The sequence below is a fragment of the Strongyloides ratti genome (assembly GCF_001040885.1).
Source record: "Strongyloides ratti genome assembly S_ratti_ED321, chromosome : 1".
Classification (NCBI taxonomy): Eukaryota; Metazoa; Nematoda; class Chromadorea; order Rhabditida; family Strongyloididae; genus Strongyloides; species Strongyloides ratti.
Window position 1 is genome coordinate 5,475,200 of NC_037307.1, and position 12,833 is coordinate 5,488,032.

At 20.8% G+C, this 12,833-nt stretch overlaps 5 protein-coding genes across 5 annotated transcripts; 1 reads left to right on the forward strand and 4 right to left on the reverse strand.

The window, feature by feature from the left end:
* Positions 1-59: 59 nt before the first annotated feature.
* On the reverse strand, positions 60-543 carry SRAE_1000175300 (FUN14 family-containing protein; the record flags this gene model as incomplete). The annotated part of the gene is made up of 2 exons (XM_024648747.1): positions 60-345; positions 389-543. 2 exons carry the CDS (start codon positions 541-543, stop codon positions 60-62), a joined length of 441 nt encoding a protein of 146 aa, XP_024502694.1.
* Positions 544-909: 366 nt separating this feature from the next.
* On the reverse strand, positions 910-1,741 carry SRAE_1000175400 (Zinc finger, RING-CH-type domain and Zinc finger, RING/FYVE/PHD-type domain-containing protein; the record flags this gene model as incomplete). Its single annotated transcript, XM_024648748.1, has 4 exons — positions 910-981; positions 1,029-1,341; positions 1,402-1,655; positions 1,712-1,741. 4 exons carry the CDS (start codon positions 1,739-1,741, stop codon positions 910-912), a joined length of 669 nt encoding a protein of 222 aa, XP_024502695.1.
* A 4,545-nt stretch (positions 1,742-6,286) lies between these two features.
* On the forward strand, positions 6,287-8,214 carry SRAE_1000175500 (Hypothetical protein; the record flags this gene model as incomplete). The annotated part of the gene is made up of 5 exons (XM_024648749.1): positions 6,287-6,338; positions 6,388-6,833; positions 6,896-7,427; positions 7,479-7,866; positions 7,911-8,214. 5 exons carry the CDS (start codon positions 6,287-6,289, stop codon positions 8,212-8,214), a joined length of 1,722 nt encoding a protein of 573 aa, XP_024502696.1.
* Positions 8,215-8,315: 101 nt separating this feature from the next.
* SRAE_1000175600 (Carboxylesterase, type B domain-containing protein) lies at positions 8,316-10,366 on the reverse strand (the record flags this gene model as incomplete). The annotated part of the gene is made up of 3 exons (XM_024648750.1): positions 8,316-9,873; positions 9,917-10,131; positions 10,175-10,366. The coding sequence occupies 3 exons, from the start codon at positions 10,364-10,366 to the stop codon at positions 8,316-8,318; spliced, it is 1,965 nt and encodes a 654-aa protein (XP_024502697.1).
* A 373-nt stretch (positions 10,367-10,739) lies between these two features.
* On the reverse strand, positions 10,740-12,594 carry SRAE_1000175700 (Hypothetical protein; the record flags this gene model as incomplete). Its single annotated transcript, XM_024648751.1, has 2 exons — positions 10,740-12,512; positions 12,556-12,594. The coding sequence occupies 2 exons, from the start codon at positions 12,592-12,594 to the stop codon at positions 10,740-10,742; spliced, it is 1,812 nt and encodes a 603-aa protein (XP_024502698.1).
* Between the last annotated feature and the right edge of the window lie 239 nt (positions 12,595-12,833).

Genomic DNA, 12,833 nt, shown 5'->3' on the forward strand with positions numbered 1-12,833 from the left:
AAAAATTTACTTCTTCTTCATAAAGTTTTAATGTTTTTTTTTTTAAAAAAAAATTTTATTTAAGAAAGTCCATATCCTATAAATGTTCCTGCTGCCAAACCACTAAATGTGTAGACATTTTTCTTGAAAAATGTTTGAAAATCCTTTCCTTTTGGTATTATAGAAGAATCATTGACACCTAATTCAGATAAAACTGATTCTTTTAGATTCCTGACATCCCTCTCAATTTGAGTTTCATTAAAACGTAAGTATCCTTTATGAATGAGAAATTGAAAAATTACTATGGAAACACCAGTAGCAATTGACAATAATCTGGATGTTTTTGAGAAAATGTAGCCTAACACTCTTTAATAATGCATCATAAATTAAAGGGTATAAATTAACTTACAATCCACAACCTCCACCAATGCCAAATTGAATATAGACAGGTTTCCTGTTAACATTTTTCACATAGTCAATAACATAATTTAAATAATCACTCAATGAATTTTTCTTTGGTCTGGGAGTAAGATTTTCTGAAATAAATTTATCTAAATCAACCATATTTAGATAGGAATTTGTTATTTTCGTTAAAATTTAAATGTATGTAAATAGGTTTTATTCACAGAGATAATTTAGATAAACAACATATTACTTTTCCAACTTTTATAATAATTATTCGTTATGAGACGATTGGAATTTCAATTCTTTTACTTATTTTTATCCTTTGTAACTTATCACTACTAGTTACAGTATTAATATATTTAATTAAACAAAGAACATTAATCTTTAAACAACTTTTTTTTTTATTGTATCATAGAAAAAAAACAATAAAATTTAGAATATTTTAGATAAAATTTTTCTTTTTCATATTATGTCTACACGGTATATCTCCTTCTTGTAGTGTTTGAATTTCTTTTTTTTTTTTTGCTAAACTACAGTAACACTAGAAGTCATATATTTAAAAAAATCTTTTTCATCTCTATTGCAAAGAGAAAATTTCTGAAAAAAAATTATTTTATAAGAATAATTAATTAATTAAAAACTACCATATTAGCTTTCTTATAATATTTAAAAGTTTTACAAAATGAGGTGAATTGTGTTTTCCACCAAAAAAGTAAACTTAAAATTAAAATAATTATGAAAAAAATTGGTGTATCGAAGGTTAATTTCCAAACTAAAAAATCTTCATATTTAAATTCATCAGAAGGGGAACTGTGGAAAAATCCTGGCATCAAACAAAAGCACAGTACATAATTGAACATGTTTACTAAAATCAAACAAAATATGCTATTTAAAAAACTTTGAACTTCTGAGGCATAATCCATATCACATATAAATGTAGTAAATGATGGAGTTATTCTAAAATAAAAAAAAATTAAAATAAAAAAAATAAATTAAATAATTTGTTGTCAAAGATACTCTTTCATATAAAATGATTCTTTGCATAATTCACAACTTCTAGCTTTTGTTTTATTAATCCATTCTTCTAAACAATAACGATGATAATAACCACATGAACCTGTACAACCACATGAATTCATTAAATTTGTTCCATATGTATCACCCTCCCCAAAAGCTCCACTTGTTTCACCAGAAAAACAAATTCTACATACAGCCAATGAAATATTTGTTACATTTTCATGATCATCCTCTATCACAAAGTTATTTTCATCCTATATAAAAAATAAATAAAATAATTATTAATAGGTAATATATATTAAAAACTGACCTTTGTTTTAGATTCTTTTTTTATTAGCATTATTGGTTAGTAATGATTTTATTGTCTATATATTTGTATATTTATAAGACTTTTATAAAAAAAAAAAAAACATGAAAGATACATATATATATATAAAACATTAGATTTGTTAATATAAAAAAAAGAAGAAAAGATCTCTTCTTTTCTATGTAATTATATTTTACATAACAAAAATAACGCAATTATAAGTAAATTTTAAATCTGCTTACTTTTTTTATTACTTATTGACTTTACCTTAGATAATATATATTAAGTTAAAGAAATAATAATATTTAAAAGTATTGTATTTATGAATAGATTTTTGATAATTTTGGTTTTTTTTTTTTTCAAATACATTATTATATAATCTTCAAAAATAATTAAAAAAAAAACTAGAAAAAAGGTAATGTATTTAAGTACTTATTTTAATATCTTAGCATAATAAAATATAATAATTGTATATGGTAAAGGTAATAAAAAATTATTTCCGACTATTCAGTTTCTCTTTTAATTATCCAAACACAAGTACTGCTTTTATTATTTAATTTTTTTTTTTCATTATAAAAAATTTAAACTTCTTTAAATGTGAAGATGATTTAAAAAAAAATGTAATTAAAATAACATTAACTATATGTTTATTTATTTAAAAGAACAGTTTTAAACCAAACAAAAAAAAAGATTTAAAATTAGTTCTCGATATACTTTCATTTAATAACTTGTTTCCTCTATATAAATTTTAAATATCCAATATAATAATCTGTATTTTTATATTATTACATTTTAATTTCAATATAATTTCCTTTATTTGCCTTTACCTATCATTATCGTTATGCAATTTTTTTTTTTTATTGAAATATGATATTACAATAATAAAGAAATATGTTAAATTGTCAGAAAGTAACATATTAATTTTTTTTTAACATCAACATTTAATTTATTTTTGAATTCATTAATCGTTATTTTGATTTAAAATGCTTATGCCTATATTAATAAATATTTATGCTTTCAAGGACATTAATTAGTTAGTTAGCCATTTTTACTCATGAAAATGGATAAAAATTTTCTCATGAATTTTTCCACATAATAAAACATACAACTTTATAAGATTTTTAAATGTAATATTTTATAATTATTTAACAACATAATAAATTATGCATAATTATAAATATTTTACTTAACATTTCGATTTTTATAAAATATATTTTAAGAGGCAAATGGCAACTGTATATATATTCAATGATCCATTGCGTGTATAATTTCACTTTAAGCTCAAGTTTCATATTTAAATATTACATTTAATGCAAATACCAAATATATATATATATATATTTATATATATATGCATATATTTTTGTCTTGAATTTAATGTTACAAATTTATCTAAATATGTATTTTTAAAAAAAAAAGTATTCTTTTATATTTTAATATTATTTATATGATCAAAATAATATATTATTATATTTACTAAAAGTTTAACATATTGTGTGTAGTTTATTGGTATAAAAATAAATTAATCATTTTTTTTATTATAATTTTCAATAATAATAATAATAATTTTTTTCAAATAAATGACACAATCATTCAAATATATAATTCATCAAAATTATCTAATTGTTTTAACATAATAAATATATTTTATTAAAAATAATAAAATATTGCTTTTCAATTAGCTTTGTACTTTTTTAATCTTTATAGATTGGCAAATAAAACCTAAAAATAACATAGGAAAAATAAACAAGACATTTTATTATATGTTTTAGCACAATCAACTTTTATATTATTTATAGAAAAACATAACATTTCTTCTAATCAAATTGATGCTTTTTAATTTTATTTTTAAGATTTTTTTTAGATATTTCTTATTCATTACTATATTTTTTTTTCCAAAATATTGGAATAAATGATGGGTTTATTAATATATATAGTACTGAATAAAATTTCATTTACAATGTTATTATTTTTTTATATGGAACAAAGATGTTTATCAAAAATTACATGTATATTTTCTTTTTTTTTGTAATTTTTATTATTTAAGGTTTCATATATAAAAAAAAATTTTTTATTCTTTAAAAATATTAAAAATTTTATATTTTTTTATAGTAATTAATATTAAAATCGTCTTTAAAAAAGAATTTTTTATATTAGAAAATGTTTTACATATAGATATATATATAAAAGCATCAAATAAAAGTTTTTTTTTTTATAAAAATACATTATATCTTTTGGAAGGGATGATTGTACATTCATAAAATTGTAAAATTATTGGATATAATGTTTCACTAATAAGATTATTTTTACCCTTTCTTTTGATAAAATAGATTATGTTGTAAGATAACTAAAAGAATAAATAAATTTTTAAGAATAAAATATTTTATAAATAAACTATATGATTTAAACTTATTTTTGTTGAAATTTATTAAATAAATGTAACATATTTAAGTTTCAATTTATTATTAATAAATTATATAATTATATATTATTTATTTAAATATAATTATTAAAATATTTGAATATATTTACAATATTAAATATTACTATATTTATTTAATTGACATGTAAGAAACAAAAAAAAATATTTTTAAGTGCTTTATATTAGTTTTAATGACATATTCAAAAAAATTTTTCCATCATGTAAAGTATAATGAAAACAAAAACAGTATATTGTTTTATCATAATACTTTCATTTTTTTGAATAAATTTTTTTACCATATAAAAAAAACATCAAAATATTATAGACTATTAATTTTAAGAAAAAGTATTTTTATCAAAAAAAAAAAATGTAGTAAAAGAAAAAAAAATTTTTTTTTTATCAAAATGCGACCACTTTAGCTATAAACATTTTCTTTTAAATATATAGTCCAAATGTATTTAATTTCAATGATACACTAATACTTTTAATTTTGCAATTCATGTTTTTTTTTTTTTTGACAAGAAGTAAATTCTTACTAATAATTTAACTTTTTGTTTATATTATAAATATCTTCTTATTTTATAAATTTTATATTTCTTTTGTCTAAGTAGGCCAAATAAACATAAACTAATTTTTTCCTCTTTTTGATATTCTTAACTATTATGACATTTAAGTTATGTCAATTTTAACAAAAACGAAATAGGATTTTTATGTATAAAGAAACAAATTTTGAACAGGCATTGTTATTGTTTTTGTTTTTACCAACCAAAATTTTTATTTTTTTTTAAGATGCTATTTAAAAAGACGATAATTGATTTTTGATTATGTTCTTGAAGGATTAATTTTTTTTTGTTATTGAAAATTATTTAGGTATACTTTTTTTTCTTTTTTTGTTATCTTTCTAATATCATTAAAACTTTATCATTATTTGAAGATAAAAAAATACTTCTTTTTTTTAACATTTTAATACATATATTTATAGTAAGTCTTACATTTTTTATTGTGTATTTTGTATATTAAAAAATATTTTTATCAAAATATATTTACGGAAATTAAATAATAATGTATTAAATTTGATTTATTAAACTTAATTTTAGAGTATAGTAATAATTTATCTTAAATTTTAAATGTATTATTACATGTAATAGATATAATTTCCATAAAAAATATAATTAAAAAAAAAAGAGTAGTGAGGGGTAATGTCAAAAATAAATTAATTTTATTAAGTGTTTTGAACCATCATGTTAGTATGTGTTAAAGGAAAAGAAATAATATTTTAAGAAAAATTATAAAAATATTTTGTTTTAAATTTATATATATTAAGTAAATTACATTATTTTTAGATTGTATGAGAATTACAATTCATCAAGAATATTTATTTCTATCCAATTCCTTTTTATTGTCATTTATTTTAAAAATATAAATATCATTTTACAAATTCATTGTATTAGCAATTTATATTTGTTTAAGCTTCAATTGTGCCATTGTTTTATTGGTAAAATTTTAAAAGCAAGATTGGTTTTATTTTGAATACTAATAATAAGATAAAACCTTTTCACAATGATATATATTATATAAAGTTTTTTTTTTTTTGTTGCCAAAGTCTCTTTTTACCATATTTGTGAATAATTATATATTTGTTAATTTTTGAGTTTGAAGGAAGATTATGACAAATTCATGAAATAATTTACTTTTTTTTTTATAAATTTACCTTAGTAACTATTATGTATATTTATGATAAAATTACTTCATATTATAAAGTACATATTTGTATTAATATATTGTAAAATACAATTATTAATAATACCTCTATTATCTAATATTTTTGATAAGAAAATATTTAAAGTTATAAATCATATCAATAAGTTTTATATTTTACTTGTAACAAATACAAAAATATCACCAGTAGTATTGTAAAAAATTATTAATTGATCATTTATATTTAATATTATTAAAAATGAACTAAAATTGTGGAACATTTTTTTTGTTTACGAAAAAAAGTATTTTATATAAAAAAAATTAGTACTTCTTCTTTTTTTTCTTATAACTTTTATAAAAATATTTTAGGAATTTCAATTAAATTCTAATATTTATTTATATTACATAATAATTTTAATAAAAATATTGATACTTTAATTGGTAATAAATTTAAAAATATGTCAAAAAAAGTTGAAATTTCCCCATCATTAACTTCATTTATTTATGAAGGCATGTTTTGATGAAGTTTTTAATTAAATAACTAACTTTATTTATTTAGATGAGAAATGTAAAAAATCATTAACTGAAAAAAAGTTCAAAGAGATGAAAAAGAATGAAATGTCATTATCAGATTATGAGGCAGATGATGAAGTTCAAAATCTAATTATTCACCAAAATAGTGAAAAAAACTATCGTCATAACAGGAGAAGATATGAGGACAAAGATATGAAAGACTTAAAATATAAATATTATAAAAATTTGCCCTCTAACTTTAGTGAAAGTGAAGAAACTAGGGAGATAATAGAAACTGATAATATAAAGGAAAATAATAGTTGCCAGGAGGAGGAGGAGTGTGATGATGAAATAGAAGATGAGTTTTTAGAGGTTGACAAGAATTATAGTTATATAGCTTTAGAAATGGCACCAAATAAAAATCAAATTCTTCAATATTTATCTACCACTAATTATGGGAGAATAAAAGGTAGTAAAGGAAATGATATTCAGGTATGTATAATAATAATAAAAAAATACAAATATTATATTTTAATTGTACTTTTTTTTTATAGTTAACAGATATAAGTGGTTTTCCATTAATTGATGTTTGGAAAAAAAAAGAATGTTTTAGGTCAAAATGGATATTAGAATCGTATGGTCGAACAGTTTTACAAATTGTAGATTTTGATAATGTTTCATCAAATTATTGTTTTATTGGTAATTTTTTAACTAGTTGTGGTAATTTTAATAATAATAATAATAATGGTAATTCAAGTTTTTTTGGATGTAATACTGCCTGTGAAAATGAAATAAATCTACCAACAAATATCAAAAATACAAATTTTAATCTTTCAAAAAATTATAAAAATAATAATGAAATTGATTTATATGATGAAGAGATTGTAGTTAATAATAATAAAAATCATTGTAAAATGTCAAAAGGAAAAAATAATAAACATGATAAAGTAATAGAAATGGAAAATAAAAACAGTAAATGTGCCACATCTCCCTCCAACAATGATATTAACTTTTTAAATAAAGAATTATGTAAAAAATATACAGTTATGACAAGTGATGGTGAAATATTGGGATATTTCATGAAAGGTTATCCATTTTTAATATTTGACAAAAATGACGAATTAATTGCTCGTTTAGATTGTAAAAATTTTATTCTTTTAAATTCACCTCCATCAACTGAAGAAAATAACCAAAATGTATTTGAATCATCTACCTTAAAAGGACAAAGCAATTTTAATGGCAAGAAAACACCATTAAATAAAAGTGTTGTAAAATTACTTAATAATGGAACTTTTTCAAATAATGTCTCTAATCGTAAAACTCCAGAGACCTCTTCGACATCTTTAAGTCAAAGTCTTAAAACAGAAACAATTAATGGAAAAGAGGGAGATAATGGAAATGATAAGAATGATGTAAAAGAAGAAGATACATCTTTTATTGTTAAGGAAATTGCAATGGAAAGTGGGAAAGAGAAAGTGGGTAAGAAAAAACAGGCAGCTATAAATGAAAATGTATTCGTAAAAGCGTAAGCAATAAAATAACTTTTTTATTTTATTTTTATTATTTTAGTTCAACTTGTGATAATGTTGTATATAATGATAAAAAGTATGAAAAAACAAAATCAAATACAACAAATCAACAAATAACATCAGTATGGGATTGTTATGAAATTTCTTCAGAACCTTCAAATTCTAATGGTAGAAAGATTGCCAAATTTGTAGAAAATAAATATATTGAATTTCTTTCAACACCTATAAAATTTTCATTAAAAATTTTAATAATAGCAGCAAGTTTACAATTATCATCAATGGATAGTGAATTTTGTGAATGGAAAGAAGAAAACAGGCATTCTTATGGTTGTAATATAATGTAAAAACTAATTTACGGGTTTAAATTTCACTTAAAAATTGTATTATTAATATTTATCATAATAAAATATATTATTAGTATTATTTAAATTACTGAACTTTATAATCAACTTGGAAATTCCCTAATCTTTTTTATCATATTTTCTAAATAACTATTTGTATTTAAATTTAATTTAATTGCGATATTCTTGTTAACATCTTTTAATAATTCTTCTATATCTTTGTTTGTATAACTATTTCTTATCAATTTTTCAATGTTAATTTTATTTGCTCTTATTTTCATGTAAAATTTTGACAATATTATAAGTTTTTCGTTACCAAAAGTTTCTTCCATCTCAAGTTCTGGTTTTATTTTCATAAAACAAAATTTTAAATGTCCACCATTATTCACATTTTGGTTAAAATTTACAGGACTCCAAAAAACATTATTTTTATCGCCTTTACTTACTTCATTTGGATCACCAAATTTTGCAAAATTTGTAATTGCACGGGTAAAAAAATCTCTGACACGAATATCTTCTGAATTTTTAAAATATGGAATTATTAAATGATTAACACCAATAAAATAATTTAACTCTGTACAGTGTGTAGCTCCAATAAATGGAAAAAATTTTTTAATTCCAACAAAATTGTTTGGATTGTAATGATCAAAACGAAATAAATAAAGAGAAAAATTTGAATCATCAAATATTGTTTTCATTGACTCTTCATCATTAGAAATATTTGATTGAAATTTTCCCAATCTTTTATTAAATTTTTTTTTAAATTTAATAAAATTTTTATGACGATATATTAAATATTCAATTGTAGGTAATTCTATACCAAGAAAACCAAGAATTTTTACTACATTCTCCATACATTTCATCTTATTTTTTTCATTTTTATTATATCCTAACATTTTACTAATGTCATCATCATTAACATTTAATCCACCTCTTTTGTATATCCTTTTTTGTCCTTCTATTAATTTTTCAAATAATGTATGGGGATTATCAATCTTTGTCATTGCAACTAGTAATAAACCTTCGTATTGGCAAACACCTAAAATTGATGGTTTTGGTTCTACTTCTAGGCGTAATTCATGTGGAGTCTTAGGTAAAATATCTCCATCTATAATTGGACCAAATTCAATACAACTTTCATAGATAGATTCATCTTCTAAACACAATGATTTAGAAAGTACAAACATATCACCAGGTATTTTTTTAAGAAACTCCATCATTTTTAAATTATCCTCTGTACTCCATTTATCAGTTGGAGCTTTTTCAAAACCTAATTCATTAGCCTTCTGTCGACAAAGAAAAATTAGTTTATCTTTATCTGCAATAGCCCATAATGCATTAGCATTCCCACCAAATAATACACATTTATTAAATAAATTTTTTGAATAAGGTGATAAACTTAATAAATCAGCACTTGAAGCTCCAGCAGATTGACCTACAACAGTAATATTATTAGAATCACCATTAAATGATTCAATATTTTCATGTACCCATTTTAAAGCAAAATATTGATCCCACAAACCTAAATTTGTTTCACAAGATTCATCACCTGTATAAAAATAACCTAAGAATCCAAGACGATATTGAATTGTTACAAATATAACATCATATCTAACAAGATATGAAGAACATTTTGAATAATGATATCGTGAAGCATTATTTCTAAAATATTATATTATTAATAATTTTAATTAATATTACATACGAGTAATATGAACCACCATGTATAAAAACCATAACAGGAAATTTTTTTAAACATGTATCAGATAAATTTGGAGTTACAATATTTAAATATAAACAATCTTCTGAAATTGGAAGGCGAACCAAAAAATCTGTTATTAAATCATTTTTTTGTATTGATCTTGATTTATAAGTATAAGCCTCCAACACCTCATCCCATTTCTCTGGAGGTTCTGGTTTCTTTTTTTCAAAAAAGTATTAGTAAAAAGTAATTAAAACTTACTTTAAATCTTAAATTACCAATAGGAGGTTTTGCAAATGGTATACCTAAAAAAACATTAGTTGTATGTTCTTCATTAATTTTATATTTAAATCCTGATATATTTCCATAAAATGTTTGAACAAAAGGAGAATGATATTCACAATACTCTTCACTAGTACATTCACATGTATTTTTTCCAAATGTACAACCCATTCCAAAAAATAATATTTTTTTAATCTATCATTATGTTAATAAACTAAATTTGAATACAAAATTATAACATATAAATCAAATATTTTAAATTATATAAAAATAATATTTTACTAAAAAATATAAGTATTGTAAAGATAAGTTTAAGTAGGATAATGTATAAACTAATAACATTAAACTATTTTAACTAATATTATATTTAAAAATTAACTTTTAATTTTGCCTTAAAATATGCATATTTATTTTTTGTTTAAAAAAAAACATAAATAAATTAAAATATCCATTAAGATGTATAATAAAAACTTAGAAGAAAAAAATTGATGAATAAGTTTTAAATTCATAAAGCTAAATAAAAATTTAAAAAAAAAAAAAGAGATTAATTTTTACGAAATGAACATAATATCTTATTTTGTTCTCCTGCACAACAATGTCGACAGCGTGTATCTGTAAATCTTCTTAATACACGCAAATTATGAGCGCTCCAACATGCCGTAAATTCACATACACCATTTTCAGACAAATTTAAATCAATTTGATTAAATTTATTCATAGTACTTCTTTTAATTATATCAACAATTGAATGATAAAATTGTTCTCCTGCAAGATAAACAATAAGACAATCAAAGTTTCTAACACCACTACTAGAGTTTAAACTATTTAAGAATTCTACTATCCATTGATGTCCTATTTCTTTAGATCGCTTTTCAATAAAAGAAATCACAAAGTTTCTTATGAATTTAAATATTTTAAATATTGTAGGAATATCAAAGAATGGAAATATGATACTATTTAGTATGACAACTTCTAAATTAACAAGACGTTTAGCCAAAAAAGTCATACTATTAATAGTATGCCAGTTTCCAACAGATACCTCTAATATAGTAACAGATTTACTGATACTACCAAATATTCTTTCTTCAGTGTCATTTTCAGTAAATTTTACTCTTTGCCTATAATCACCACAAAATCTTAATATTCTAAGATTTTTTGCCTTTTTTAATATTTCACACAAAATTGAGACAAATTCTCTAGATAAAATAATTGGTGTTTTTACAAAAACCAAGATAAATTCTTTAAGATCTTCCAATTTCAATTCCAATAAATGTTTTAAATTACCTAAAGCTTTTATAGTTCTACCATTATCTATTCTCAATTCAATAAATTCATATTTACGATTTTTCAAAAAAACAGTTTGAAAATTTAACATATTCATTGTTAATTGTGCCTCCATCTCAAAAATATTTGATTGTTGAATAAAATTAATAAATGTATTGTATGATTCAACTGAACTTAAATGATATTTACATTCTCCTACACCTCTTTCTAAAGTATCTATATTTGAAAAAAGTTTTATTGGAATGTTATGTAAACAATCATAATATATTTGATCCATCTTTTTTGGAAATATAAAAGGAGACTCACTACCAAATTCACATTCATGAAAACATACTTTTGTAAGTGGAAAATGTCCATAACTTCCATATCCACTATTTTTAAAAGATATATAACAGAATGATAAAATTTCTAATTTTGGAAAATTTTCTTTATTTATTTCATTTAAAATTAATGGAAGCCACCCAACCTCAATATAATTTTGGCGTAATTCATTGGTTACCTTTCTTTCAATACAAATCTGTTGAACTTGATTTTTAAAATACTTACAAAATTTTATCATTTTGGCAAAATTTCCATCAGATGCATAACTATCAAAAAATATAAATTTTTGTAAGGCATTAGCTATAGAAACTGAAATTGAACCTCCAGCAGAATTGATAGAAGTTGCGTAGACTTCTATTAACAGTCGTCTATTATTTAAAATTTGTGACCCAACAAATGGAACTCCATCGATTGATTTATAAATTAATTTATTAACTAATGAAAAATTGAACCTATCCTTAGGTTTAATAATATATGTAGCAATTTTTTTAATTAAAAATTCATGAGACAAAACAGTCTTTATACTTTCTATTTCAATAGGATTAAATATATAAAATTTTTCCTTGATTTTTTCTACCAAAACATTTTTCTTTATACTTTTCTTTTTAATTCTTTTGACTTTTTTTTTCTTTTTAATTACTCTAAAATCTTTTTTATTATCTTTCTTTGCTAACAAGTTACGTTTTTTTGGTAAATATTTTTTATGCTTATCCTAAAATTTATATTAATTAATTTTTTTACAATAAATTACTTACTTCTACAACATCTAATTGTCTTCTTTTCTTTGGTAACATGATAAAATAACTATCTTCTTATAAAAGACAGTTTAAATTAAACTTTGAATTATATTTTAAAACAAAATAAGCAATAGTTCAAAATATAAATTATTAACCATATAGTACAAAAAAAGGTTGGAGAAATGTTGACCTAACTTTATTAGTATATGCCAGAGATTATTCAATATATATAATATATAAAAGAGCTAATGAGATCTTTGTAATCATTGACCAAAGAAATTGACTAATATTTTGAT